At 41.5% G+C, this 15,195-nt stretch overlaps 1 protein-coding gene across 2 annotated transcripts in view; it reads right to left on the reverse strand.

Annotated features, from left to right (window-relative positions):
* Positions 1–15,195, reverse strand: part of EXT2 (exostosin glycosyltransferase 2) — a 130,527-nt gene that overhangs the window by 35,614 nt on the left and 79,718 nt on the right. For both annotated transcript variants that reach the window (XM_012790422.3, XM_012790441.2), the window contains one exon: positions 8,815–9,004. In XM_012790422.3, coding sequence (XP_012645876.1) covers positions 8,815–9,004 — 190 coding nt within the window. The remainder of the gene's footprint in view (positions 1–8,814; positions 9,005–15,195) is intronic.

Below are 15,195 nucleotides of genomic sequence, written 5' to 3' on the forward strand. Positions count from 1 at the left end.
ACAGATATATTTCTATTATAATAAAAATGTACGTACACATACATACACCACACAATACAGATATACAGCACGTACACACATACACATATATAACGTCTCTAGATCCTTACAACACTACTAACTCTCAGTACTGTCTTAATTAGAACGAACAAACTGGCTTCAATTCACAATTGAGAGGCAGAGGGGCAAAATGACTTGACCAAGGTCACAACAACAGAAAGAGAAGTAGAGTCTGGATTGCCTTATTCTCAGGACCATGGCTTTAATATCAGACCTCTACCACCTCTAGTAAATACTCTGCAAAATACTTTCCCAGCTCAAAACTTGCCTGTAGCTATGCTACAAAACACAGTGCATGCGTGAAGATGTCTGCCTTGATGTGCCCACCGCCACAATGCAATCACAGACAGCTATCAGTTCTGCTGAAGTCCACCCCTCACCAAAGTATGCCTCACTGCAAGAGTGTGGCTTTCTTAACTCAGCACTCGCAAACCCCTCTCCCTGACTCACTAGGTTTGGTTTCTCATCATGACCAATTTAGACACTAAATATCAAATTTCTAGGTCCAATTATGTGGGATTTTCTAGTATGCTGAAGAAACACCGACCCATGATTTGCCTTACGTTTTTTTCCCATTCTACTTTGAAATGATTGGAGTAATTCAACCATAGTTTTATTTTAAAATGCTGCATTTAGCATAGCATGAAATTAATACTCCTTTGATGCAGTACCCATGTCCATAGACCTCAGAGGGCAGTTTGTTCTTGATACATTTGTCAAATGAGAATAGCAAACCAAGGCATCATACTGCTCTCAAAAAGTCCATCATGAAATTGTGGGAAGATCTCATTTTTGTGGGTCTGGAAGCCCCCAAAATCCCATGGCCGCTCCAAAGTCACTACACTGAAGAAGAAGTATGACAGGGGGAAAACTGGAAGAGAAAAAGGCTGTCTTATCTAACTGCAAATAAAATGTCTTACTTCTGCACATTTCATAATATAAACATATAACAAATTGTTGGGCCACCCCCAGGGCCTTGGAAGGGTCCTGTGCAAATAAGAGGCCCTGTAGGTGAGGAAGGTAGTCTTAAAATAAGCCCGTGGCACAGAGCCTAAAAAAGAGCAGTCAAATCCAAAAGCAGCATTGGAAAAGGGCTGAACCAGAGACAAAAGAAATGATCCTATGGGCCACTGCCTTTTCATCAAAAGCAATAGTTAATTATAGTTCCATTCCTGGTCCATAATCAATAAATATCTTTAGAATAAATGCATGGACACATGAGCGAGATATTAGAAATTTGAATTTTGCACTAGCTATTGGATCTTAAGCAAGTACCTTTTTCTCAGGATAAGAACAAGCAGAGAGAGAGACAGAGACAGAGAGAGAAGGGGACCTTTATTAAGCAGCTAGTATATGCCAGATGCTCTATAGAGACACTGTCATTCAATCCTCCTGACAACATTATGGGGCAGAAATTACTTACAAAGTAGTACTTGCCCAGTGATACACAGTTAATGAAAGATAAGGGTAGTATTTGAACCTAAGTCTGTTTAGCATCAAAGACCAAACAGGAGCTGTACCATATCCACTGCAGCCTCAGAATCCTGTGTTTCTATAGGCCTGGAACACAACTAAGAAGGTTCAATAACTTTCTCTAGCAATCACCCGTATTCTCGCTTGCTTCTCTCTCCCTACTACAGACAAATAAAATCTCTGTCATACATCTACTCTTCCTAAATCCTTATGAAACATGAATGGACTGTAATATCTAAAATGAAAGAGGTTATAGCCTCACCTACTAGACCAGTGGTTCTCAAACTTTTTGGTCTCAGAATCCCTTTATGCTCTTAAAAATTATTGAGAATCCCAAAGAGGTTTTGTGTATATAGGATGGGGATACACACACACACACACACACACACACACACACAAACACACACATTCTCTCACTAATTACCGTATTAGAAATTAAAACTGAGGAAATGTTAAAACATGATAATATACAACACAAGTTCTATTAAGCTGTGAGAGTGATAATGTAACTCATGCCATATAGACTCTGGAAAACGCCACTAAACATTTGTGAGAGAATAAAAGAATAAGAAAGGGAAAGAACAACTTAGTCTTATGATGAAAATACTACTACTAAAGGATCTCAGGGATGCCCAGGGTACCTGGATCACACTTTGAGAACTGCTGTGCTAGACTCTGAGTTCAGATTTAGGTACCTCAACATAAGAAGTACCAGGAGTAAGGAAGGCAGTGCAAGCATTTGAATCCAGAATTTCTATAGAATGCTTAAAGAAACTAAGTGTGTCAGTTATCAATTTATTGCCTCTCAATTTCAAACTTAGTCTTCATTGTCCTATTTGCAATATTAGAACTGGACCCTCTAAACATGTCTCCTTTGCCAGAAGGCATGATGTTAAGCTTTGCCAGTAGAGGGCACTGAAGAGTCACTGCAGGAGGATGGGGCTTTTCTCCCTGGTTCTGGTGTGTCTTTTTAATTTCCTGCTCCTGCAGTGTTTGGCCAGTAGGCAGGCAGTGGCACTTACCTCCAGGAAGTATAAGTGGCGCCCCTGGGGGCAGTTTCCCAGTGAATTTAACACACTGCAGGCAGCTTCCCAGCAAGTTCTGTGGAAGCCCCACCAGCAACTTAGCCAAGGTTATGCCCATGGGTGGTTCCAGGTGAGCTCTACTAAAGCCCCGGCCAGTTTCCCAGCAAGTTCAGTGAGACCCCCTGGGAAGCTTCCTGCTGAATTCTGTGGGTATCCACGTGGGTGGTTGACTTCCTGCTTGTCAGCCTTAGCCTGTGGCACCTCAGCAAACTTCACCATCCAGTGGGCTACAACCCTACCCTCCAAGCAAGGTCTGAGATTCAGACTTAGCTGGGGAAGGGGCTCTTCCGAGTTTATTTCCTGTAATCTTTAGAGTTCTCTTTAGCTTTTAGTAGATAAATCCTGACTAGCTAATAATTTTTTATATTCAATTTTTCCTATTCAAATTACTGTGTGGTTTCTGTCTCCTAAGTGAACCTTGACTAATATGCTTGGGATATCAGAAAGCTTATCAGATGAAAAGTGAATTGTTCCCTATGACCTCTACAGTTAGAACCATAACCCATGCATGGGTGAAAGTTACAGAGAAACTGATTTCGAGTCAAAATAGGTAAAAACTTCCTGATCGTGTAAACTGTTTTAAGATGGAATGAAATGCCTTCAGCACTGGTGGCTCACATCTGTAATCTTAGCACTCTGGGAGGCTGAGGTGGGAGGAGAACTTGAGCTCAGGAATTCAAGACCAGCCCGAGCAAGGGCAAGACCTCATCTCTACCAAAAATAGAAAAAAATTATCTGGGTGTGGTGGCACATGCCTGTAGTCCCAATTACTTGGGAAGCTGAGGCAGGAGGATTGTTTGAGCCCAGAAATTTGAGGTTGCAGTGAGCTATGATGATGCCACTGTACTTTACCCAGGGAGACAGAGCGAGACCTTGTCTTACAAAAACAAGAAAGAAAAAGAAAAAGAAAAAAGGAAATGCCTTCAGCAACACATTATGCCCTTTTCCTTGAAATGCTCTAACTTAAGTCAGATTTCTACTTGACATCAGGTGAGACTAAACAAGATGCATCTGAGGTCTTAGGATTCCATTAGGCAGTAAGAAATCACAGAAATAACACAGTCTTTGGCAACAGCTTGAGATTCCAGGTCTACCACTTACTAGCCAAGTGACCTTGAATGAGTCAATCACTTTGAACCTGCTTTTTTGACTTTGAAGAAGAAATAACACCACTGTCTTGACTTGATTGACGGTGAGGATGAATGTGAATGCATTTAGCAATGCAATGTCTGGCACATGGCAGACAATCACTAAATGTTAGCTGTGCTTTCCCTGGAAAGTCTGTGCCTAATTACAGAACCAGAGAATTTTTTTTTTTTTAACCGTAAGTAGTGGTGGCAAAGTGGTACATCTGAGATCCGGTACATATCCCTGACAACCCAGTGGCACACACAACCCAGCTCATGCCTTCCACACCCACTTTTAGAGAAGCAGGATCCCTGCTATTAATCCTCTCAACTGAGAACATCTCACCCACTAACAAAACAAAAGAATAGGGAACTTTGGCCATGTTAACTCCATAAGGCTCCTCTTTTTCCACTATGTATAGAAAACAGGCTAGCTGCTTTGGTTAAGCATAAATATGCCTTGAAACTAAATAGAATCTGGACTTTCACTTGGGGAGTATACACAGCACGTACAACCTGTAGACAGCTTCCCACACTCTTCACCTCCATATATCCAAAAAATTACTTGAGACGATGTCCATGAAGAACTAACTTGCCCCTGTAAAGTTTTTGATGGGGAAGTTTTAGAGAGTGATGAAGGCTAAGGAGGCTGATATGGGATGCAGATGGAAATGTAGAATGAATCATGGCTTTTTCAGAACTATGATTACTTTTCCCTGTTCTAAGTTAGGTGTGGGTAGCCAAAAGTTAGCTTTAGCAAAAGGAGTCTCTCTTTCACTGTCTATGGACCATCACTACCACCAAACAGGACTCTACAGGAATTCCGTTTCTTGTTTTCACTTTGTCAAATGAGATGGCCCTCCATAAGGGAAGAACCATTTTCACAGGCTTCTGATAGCACCCCTTCTGTGGAGGGCAGGGATGAGAGGGCAGCAAGCAAAGAGTAAGCCTTATAATTACACCTTGCCCTTAAAATAGATAATCCTAATATGGAATTTGGATCCTGGATAGGTTACCTTTAAAAAAATTAAGACTGGAGCGGTAGAGGGAAAAGGGAGTATGAGGTGGTAAAGAAGAATTTATGTGAGAAAGAAATGGGTGCTGTTCCTTCACATTAGTATTTTAGGAAAAATAGATATACTTTTCTTCCCTGAGTCCCTGACAAGGATCTGTTTCTTCTGCATAATCCCAAATCAGAACACTGACAAAGCATGATGATTTTTCTACAGCTAAATGGTAATCTAAATAGACACACTGAGGCGTAGTGCAAAGGGCAAAGGGCATGAGCTCTGGATCCAGAGAGACCTGTGCTTATTTCTCACTGTGCTACTTGCAGCTTTATAGCAAGTTATTCTGCTAATCCAAGTTTCATTTTTCTTGTTTTTGTAAAATGGGGATAACAGCTTCCTTGCAAGCTTGTCACAAAGACTTGAGATACTATATGTAAAGCACTTGGCACAGTTCCTATTTTTAGGATTAAAAAGGTATATAATAAATGGCTATAATAACATCATATCATTATCGTTTTCACAAATGGATTCTTGTAGAGTCCTATGAACCCCACTTCTATACTGATACCCTGAAGAGGTACAGAAGGATATGGGGATGACCCATAAGGACTGCAGACAAAAACAGTGTCATAGCAAGAAACCTTCAGGCCCCAATTCTGTTGCTACGCTGAAATGGAGTCTCTTTTCCTTACAACTTTAAATTCTAAGTGAAACAGCAGGCTCTTGTATCTTGTGTCTCATCCTGTAAATCTGCAGCAGACAAAATAGTAATGTCACTTCTATTCACACAAAGTAACCTGAAAAATAGGATTTTTCAAACACATTACTGAATTTATGAAAAACAAACAGCTGAACCAGGTGACCTGATAACTTCTCAGTATGAGCTTTAGTCCAGCTCAAAGGAGAAAAAGAATTCCTTGTTGTTAAGAAATTTTTTTTTAAAAAAAATATACTGATTAACGACTTTCTCCATGTTGTATGCCAATAGAGACGTGAGCAAAGAGATTTTTCTCCAACTTGGCAAAGTTACTGCAAAACGTTCAGGTTGACTTTAGATGACCCCAAGCCCATCCTGCCGATCACTATCATAAATACAACCACAGATCCACAAAATAAATTATCAGATTATCCCCATACAAACCTTGAGCCCACTTCAGAAGTGCCCAAGGTGCATGGAGTATAGCTGGTCCCCATGATCCTAATTCCCCACAGCCGCAGAAGTCAGCTCCAAAGGAAGGTGGCTGCTGCTTCTACCCCGTTAACCCTCCCTTGTGGGTTGGCCATCCTGACACACCCAGCCAACCTCACCCTGCCTACTAAGGACTATGCAAGTCACACTCTGAAGCTGGGGGGCTCCTAATGTCAGTTCAAATTTAAAACTGAAATCTGTGAAAACAGGAAGCTGAGTTACCCCTACCTGAAATGCACAGTGCAACAACCTGCTCTAGACTGAGGCCAGGGGCCAAGCCAAATAACCTGTGTATCCATCAAGTTTGGAAATTAAAGAATTGAGGAGGGGGAAGGCAGTGGCCTGCCTTTTCTTCTGACAGAGCTCAAAACCAACGTGATGAAAGCTCACTGGAAATTTCTATTGCCTAGTCTAAGTATTTATTTAAACTTCAAACCAAGCAATTTAGACTTCAATGTAACCAAAAGAAAAAAATATTTGGTTGGAGAATGAGAAAAAAAAAAAAAACAACAAAAAAAGAAAAATGGAAAAGGGGTAGATTTCTGCCTACACTAATCCTCCCAGCAGCAGACATGGTAACCACAATATTTATTTTAGTAAATGTAGAGAAAGGGAAAAACATCACTTTTGCCTCTAATATTTCAAAGCCTTGGACTTGCTTTTTTTTTTTTTTTTAATATATATGTTACTAATGCTGTACATGAAAAATCAGATGTGTTTGCTGGCATGAGGACCAGAACTGACAGCCCCATTTACCAAGTGAACAAACACCCCACAGAAGATTAAACATGGTTCATGTTCTCCCCAGACAACCACATGGCCAGAACTGGAGCCCTGACCTAAAAACCACTGTTAGCAAAAAGCCAGTCCAGTTGCTAAGCGTGTCAAAATTAGGGCCTCGTCAGTTAAGGGCTCTCTTTCCTCTCTAGAGTCAAAATATTTTAAAAATAAACTAAACTCTTGGTCATAAAATTAACCACTACATTTTAGTAGGGTCTACCAAAAATTAAAACTGAACACCCAGCTCCAAAACCTGGGCTCATGCTACTGCCTTTAGTTATGCCAGTGTAGAGGCTTAGACCAAGAAGGAAAAAAATTTTTTTTTTCTTTCTCATAGTTTACAATGATACCTGCCCAAAAGAAGTGATTCAAATTCATGATAAATAGTCACGCCCAAGTGGCTAACCAGGGTTTATAAACACAGGCCCCTTTTGAACTTAGTGCTAGAATATGCAACTATGCCCTTCTGGGCAGAACTGCAGAAGGTGGCTGAGAGGCTGTCTTTGAAAGCTGGTGGCCTTTGTACACAGGCAATACATGCCTGTGAATGCAGCGTGACACAGCAGGCTGTCCCAGACCTGAGGAGAGGCGCACAGCCTTCCTTCTTAAAATGTGACACATGTTTTAAGGGACTAGTTAGCAACTCAGGACCATCCAGTTCACTCCACTCCGGAGAAAGCCAACTTGTACTGATGAGTCCAAGTCAACTGGCATAGGCCCTCTCCAAGGTCCCTCCCTACAGAGCTCCCTAAAATTTTCTCTACCTTCTCCTTTCTGTCTTCTCATCTCTTATTTTTCTTTTACCCTTTTCCTTCTCCTTTATTAAGAGTTAAACAAACAAAACAAAACAAAAATCCAGGACACTGGCCATGTTATAGTGTTGAGAGAGAGAGAGAGAGAGAGAGAGAAGACTTGGCATAAAAAGCTAATTAAAAAAAAAAAAGCACTTATGCTTCAGGTTATAATATGGGACCTTAATTTAAACTAGCTACTTTATTTACTCAAACCGTGGCTCCCTAAATCTAAAACGAAAATATGACTCTTTCAGAGAACAAAAAATCCCATGAAGTAAATTTTTTAAATGTCTCAGGAGGAACTGAAGAATTTTCTTGAGGCAAATTCTTACCTGCCTTTAAGAGACAGAAATATAGTCTTCTTCTAGCCTAGACCATAGATCGACTACTGGTAGCTTCCAGGGTCGACTGTCCCGACTTCAGTATAGCCAATTAAAAGGGACTAGCCATAAAAAGTGCAGATACTACTGTCAGGCAATAAACTAGTAGACCTTATCGGTGACAGTGGTGCACATTACAAACTTCAAACTCATTCCTTGCTCTAATCCATCAGAAACTTCCTGGCTTTAATAGGCTATAAATGGCAGGAGCTTTGAAGTCCCTGGGATTAGGATCAGTAATAGAGAGACTGAATGAGAAACTAAATGCAGGTGGAACATACTCTATGCATCCCGAATTAAAAACAAATCCAATTAATCAAACAGTCCTCAACCCTAGCTGCCAGCCAGCAGATTGTAGGGGTGGCCAAGGCAAGGAACAAAGTGATTCAGGATGAACCAATGGGAGAGTCTAGTGATTGCTCACTTTAAGGATTTGATTTGAAGTCTGGACAGGGTAGCTTTGCCGCTGACTGTCCCAATCAGAGGTGAGGCCATCCTGTTTTTCTTTTTTGAAGGAGAGCACAGTATCAGAATAGAGATAAGAAAAGAGGAAACTAATGCCTTTTAAACTGAGTTTTCATGTAAACAAATCAGCTGAGAGGGCTGAGGGAAGCTGAGATCTGTTTTCCCAAGGCTGATAGCCTTTGATCCTACTGATTTCTAAGCCCTCAAACACTTGTGGCTACAGAGCATGCCAGGGCTCAGAGTTAAATGGGCCACCCTAGAACAAGAACGAGATGACTGAGAAATTAGGGCCATGCTGCTTTAGAAATGGCATTGCTGTTGAGGAAGCAGGAAAAGTCATTTAAAACAAAGGATGTGAATAATTTGGCCATCCAAAATCAATCCAGCCAAGAGTTGCACCAAAGCCCAAACTCGGCCTCTCCTGAACACACAACTTTCTCACTCTTCTTACCTTCTGGGGGGTTTTTATTCTGATTATTCCAGACAACTAGCAGCTTGGATAGACTGGGCACCTTGGACACTTCAGTGATGACCCGGAAGAGGCTCTCCACTCGGTCATAGGTGAGGACGATGGCGGTGAAGCCTTGGGACTGTGGTGGGATCAGCGGGAGGAAGAGTGGGTTGCTCACGCTGCTCCACTTCTGCAAAAGGACAGGTTAACGTGGGTCAGAGAGGGAGCTGCGACAATGGGGCTGACCCAGCATCGGCAGTAAACCCGACCATGGCAGGTTTGGTGGCTTTTACCATGACCAACCCCAGAGCTCAGCAACTGCTCCAAGTCTTCTGTTCCTCAAAACTTAAGTTTGACACAGACGCCATTGAAAAAGGAGCAGAGAACTTTTGCAGCTAAGAAATTTGTAGTTAAACATGACAATTAACAGTATGCACTTATCTCCATTCCTTCCCCAAACCTACTAAAATGGCAGTTGATTAATATAAAAGAATATAAATCTACAAGGACAAAGAGATGGAAGAAGAGACACCAGCCAATGAGCCATACTAACTTATCTCTGAAAGACTGACCGGGCTAGGGAAGGAGCAGCAGGGCAGAAGTGAGCGTGGAGACCTGGGCACCTACCAGGAGAGCAGCCAGCCAGGGCACGCCCCTGGGAACCCACAAAGGCTCCAGAGTTAAATTCACCTGGGTCTTTGTGAGGTAAGGTCCCTCACAAGGTGGGGTGGCGGGGGGGGGGGGGGGGCAGGGTTGAGAACAGGAAAACTGGTTAAAAATCTGGATAAGGAGCAGTTAGAGACTCAGATTCACAAACCCTCCCTTTACCCCAGCTAGAAAGCCACTCTTCTTCCCTCTTCCCAGTTGGTGAAGCCAGGTTTATTCTCCGAGGCAATTGAAGCTCTACACGTGGAAACACAGGCACAGAGGAGAGGAAAACACAGGTTAAAAATCTACATTCTGAATGATGGGCCCAGTAGCCTTCTTCCCTCTTCGGTTCCCAGAGCACGGGCAACCATGTGGCTAGCTGGGCACCCTGTCATTGCACAGTGACGCCTCCAGGCAGTAAGCTGACCCTCACACAAAGAACTGCTGATCAGCTTTCTACTGCCTCTTTCTTAATCATGAGCAGATTCTAGAATCACAGACATTTCAAGAGCATCTTCAGCATGAACGACAGAAACCAATTAAGAAAGGAACTCAGAGGTTACAGAGACGATATAGAGGCAGCAGAAGGAAATTAAAACAACATCAACAATAAACTGGATCTTCAGGGAAATAAGATTTCCCATTCATAAAATAAGAATTGCTATTTTTATTTGAAAAGATCTATCAGAGAACAGAAATACCTCTTGAACATTAAGAACATGAGTTTTGAAATTTTTTAAAAGGGCAGGATTAAAAGATAAAGATGATAAAATAGTGCAGACTAGTGAACAAAAAGACACAGAGGAAAAATAGGACAGAAAAGATGGGAAAATCCAGGAGGTCCAACATCCATTCAATAGGAGGTTTCAGAAAAAGAAAACAGAATATGGGAGAAATGAATTTATCCAAGAAATTAAACAAGTTCTCGGTACAGAAGAGATGAGAGGCATGAACTTTCAGACTGCAAGGGAACCATAAGTAGCCAGCACAGTGAATTAAAAAAAAGACAAAACAAAACAATTAAACAAAACCCACGGCCATATCAAAGAAATCGTTTCTGAACACAGGGATGTGTGAGCATAGGGGATGAGCATGTGAATTCACTGTGCAATTCTTGAAAATTCTGTGTGAGATTTTTTTCGAAATAAAGTTTAAAAAGTGATTTTAATGCAGCAATGTAAGCAAAAATATTTTTGTACTGATAATAAGCAAAGATTATTCGAATGTTCTTACACTTTTTTAACAGCTTTATTGGGATATAATTCACTACCATACAATCCACTCACTTAAAGTATACAATGGTTTTGATATATAGCACTGTTAATTTTTTTAAATTATGGTAACATATATATATAATATGAAACTTACCATTTTAACCATTTTTAACTGTACAATTCAGTGCCATTAATTACATTCACATTTACATGTTACCATGTGAAAAGGCCAGGACTGAACTCCATTTCCACTAGAAGGTGGCTCAATATGAAATGTCCCATTATTCTGGCTGCCTTACACTTCCCTAAAGTCTTTTATACTTTGGGATTCCCAAGGTCCCCTATCAGTCTCATCCATATCACTGATGGACACCCATCACCACATACATGACAACAGCTGTTTGCCAGATGTGACGGTGTGGAATAGGAAATGTACACAAACACGTGGAATACACATGGGATAGGAACTGAAGGAGATTGAATGGGATTCCTGAAGTCCTAATGTAATCAGGATATTAAAGCCAAAATGCCCACAACATGCCATAATTAGATCTCACAATCACAAGGCACAATAGGAAAGGCCATCTTCTCCTGTTGACCTTCTGTTTCCATGAATCACACTTTCACATTAAACTACAGTCTTAGGAAGGTCTGGATTTTAGGATTTGTACCCTACTATCTGATTACATTTCTAAGAACCCCTTCTGAGTTTTCTACCCCAAGCCTTATTCTTAATGTCTTCCTGACTTTTATGGAAACTGAAGTCAGTAAGCAGTCCTATACTCAAGTCACAATTAATCCCCAAGGAACAATTCTGGTCTATCTGCATCACTATCCCTAACCCACTCACCTGTTCCTCTTGACACAATACTCACTAATGCCCACTTGAAAACACCATTTTAAATGAAAAAGAAACAAAAAAGATTCCTTTTAAAAAATGTATAAAATAATTTAATGTGTGATATTGAAACAGTCAAGATTTATTGAATACTTACTAAGTGCTAGACACTGTGCTTTACACATATTTTCTCATTTGAAACTCACAACAACTCTCATTTACAGATGATGAAACTGCAGGATTAGAAACAGCCAACGATGTTCAAAGCTATACGACCTGAAAGTGATGGAACTGAGATACAGCCCAGGCAGTCTGATTCCAGAACACCAGATAGTGACAGTTCACAGCCCTTCCCCAGGTCCCCTACAAACATACTCAGACCGAGCCTGGGGCAAGCATCACCACGTTATAGACTTTGCAAAGCGGAAGTGTGGGGAACTGCAGCGTTTACTTCTTCTAACTCTTCTCTAAGACAAAAATCCTAAAAGTTCTTGATCCTTGTTAACCACATTTGGGCCAATAAGCTCCCCAAACACTATAGTTTCAGAGAGTACATGGAATAAAAACACACCAAACATGTAACACTGACATAAAGTGAGCACATAAATTAAAAAAGGTAAAACACACCACACACACAGAAGGAAAAACTATTAGAACTACAACAAAATGAGGTCTGTTCTCTGGGAGAAGGTAGGAGAATGCCAACACACTTAAATGCCTTTACAACGTTAAGAGGACAGGAAAAAAATTCCCTGAGAGATGCAAGGCTTGGATTCAGAAAACGAATGCCTTGGCATTTAAACTGAGGGACCCCCGAAAGGAATCACAGCTCTGATTTCAAGGCACTGCCAGGGAGAAGGAGCTGGAGTCTCTGGTAAGACAACAGATCTGGTCTCATCTGTATGCCAGCTCCACTGGGGAAGTGGATGGATAGGGAAGGGGAGAGGGCAGTAAGGAATGGCTGGCTGGAGGGGACAGTGCTTTTTCTGGTGTTCAATTTTTCCACATGGCCTGCTTATATCCCAAATCGGGCTTGAGAACTGAAGTGGAGGAGGCAGCCCGTGGGGAGACAGAGCATGGAAGGGAGCATGGGGAGGACAGAAACCTTGCTAACACTTTCTCACGAAACACAGACACTCGGATAACACGGGAGGCAGCACACGCGCTCCTGGGCACATATTTACTCTGATAAGGACACACCACCATCGTTGATGCAAATGACTTCAAAAGTGAGTTAGCATGCTTACAGCCAGTTTTGGACTCATGAGTCCTTAATCTGAATGCAGGTTCTTTCCCTTCCAGCTATGTAACCTGGGCAAAGTACTTAACCTCTCCTATACCTCAGAGCTTCTCCATCTATGAAATCGTGATGGTAGTATTACCTAACATAAATGAGAAGTACCTGGCATACAAAAGCATTCGATAAATGGTAGCAAATGGTTGATCTTCAGTGAGTAACAGCTTCTCTGGGCTTTACTTTCTGCATGTCTCAAAAGTGGGGGGGGGGTAGCCTAAGCAATCGTGAGGTCTCTTTCAGCATAAAAATTCTAAGTGGAATCCTTCTTCCTCTCTCTCTGTACCTTATCATTGCTTCAAGGTCCTGGTTTACTTAGATTCTCTACCTCTACCTTCTTCCTCTCCAAATATACTGCTTTTATTTCCATAATTTTCTCTTTTCATTTCTCTTCTTTGTTTTAGCTATCTGAAAGCTCCATGGAAGCAGCAGCCTTAACACCTAGTACCTAGTACAGTGCCTAGTGCTACTCTGTAAAAACTTGTTTAAAAAAAAAGAGTTAAGTTAAACACAAACGATACAGGCCATGTTCTTTCTGTCCTCTTTATGTATAGATATGAATAGTTGATGTATGATCAAATAAATGTACACTCAAAATCATTACAAGTTTTTCTTTTTTTTTTTTTTTTGACACAGGGTCTCACTCTGTTGCCCAGGCTGGAGTGCAATGGCCTCATTATAGCTCACTGCAACCTCGAACTCCTGGGCTCAAGCGATCCTCCTGCCTCAGCTACCTAAGTAGCTGGGACTACAGGTACACACCACCATGCCCAGCTAATTTTTCTATTTTTTGTAGAGATGGGGTCTTGCTCTTGCTCAGGCTGGTGTGGAACTCCTGGCCTCAAGCAATCCTCCCACCTTGGCCTCCCAGAGTGCTGGGATTACAGGCATGAGCCACCATGATCAGCCTCACTAAAAGTTTTGAAATCATTTTCAACCTAGTTCATTCATTTGATAAATACTTACCAAGAATCTTACTGTGCTAAGTGTTCTGAAGTGTTAGGATTTTACAGGGACATTTACTTAATAGAGGGTTTGAATCTGGGCCTGACCATTTACTAGTGATGTGTAATGTTACTTCTGTGACATCAGTTTCCTCATCTGTACTATAGGAATCATGATAGTATCTGTCTTCTAGGGTAATGATGATTAAAGGAGATTATATACTTAAATGCTTAGCAGAGGACTCAACAAGGAACTCCATGAACAGTAGTTCAAAAGAAACACGAAATAATTCTTTCACAATTTAAGCTTGGAATAGTGTTAAAGGTGCAAAGATGAACACATTCTTACCTCTCAAAATACACGTAATCTGGTGGGGAAGACATCTAGGTAAAAAGATAAATTCTAACACGAACTAAATATTATAGTAAAATAAGGTATTATGGTATTCCACAGGTGGAAAAATAGAGATTTTTACACAATCATCTCTCCTCACCTGGAGGAGATGAGGGGGTAAGCCTTGAGTAGTCTTTAAAGACAAGCAGGAGAGGGTGGCCAAAGAAGCCAAGGGCAAACCGAGCAGCTCGTGCAAAGATCTGCTCAGGAGACAAGGAAAGCTCCAGTAACAGGGCGGGGCACAGAGTGCTGGGAGCAAGAAGTGAGAGGAGCACTGAGACAGGCAGGCTAAAGCCCTATCATGAAAAGCCCTGAATGCTGAAAAAAGTTTTTTCTAGTCACACTGTTAGCTTTTTCATTTCTATTGAAACTTTATTTTCCTGAGTATTGTTTCACTGGCAAATTAACGTAGCTACCTTTATGTTCTATTTCCAACAGTCACAGGAAGGAGACGCTGATCTGCAACTAGGCTTCTGTGTCAACTGCTCTCCCCTCCTCAAACACAGCCCCCCGTTTGCCTGTGGAGCTCAGTGACGGCGTGGAGAAAGGCGGCTGTAATTGGGGTGTGTACCCCTTCACACAGACACGCCACTCCGCTAGGGTAAGGTCAACAAACTAACCCCCAGAGAAAAAAAGCTCACTGGAGAGGGATATTTAAAAAATGGCATTTAGTCACCTCTGAAATACCTCTAAGAACTGACCCCCTGCTGGCTGACCAAAGAGAGTGTCTACAGTCTGGGACCTCTTGACCCCACTTTCTGCAGGAAATCAAGCAAATTTAAACCTCCATAATTTACTCAAGACTCTGGCTTCTGCCAGGGAAAAGGCAAACAATGTTGGCAATTAACTCCGTTGCCCGACTCAGTCTCCATGATGGCAAGACAGGGCTCGAAATCAGGCATCCAGCAATAGAGAGCTGAAAGAGGCACAGCCCACCTATGGCTGCTGCACCTTTGCCATCTTGGCTATCAATGCAATTTTTAAATATACTCAATAAACTGTTTACTGACAGATGGGAGGAGATACCAAAAGAGGAAGTGTGTATTATT

This window comes from Microcebus murinus, chromosome 4 (genome assembly GCF_040939455.1).
Source record: "Microcebus murinus isolate Inina chromosome 4, M.murinus_Inina_mat1.0, whole genome shotgun sequence".
NCBI classification, from domain to species: Eukaryota; Metazoa; Chordata; class Mammalia; order Primates; family Cheirogaleidae; genus Microcebus; species Microcebus murinus.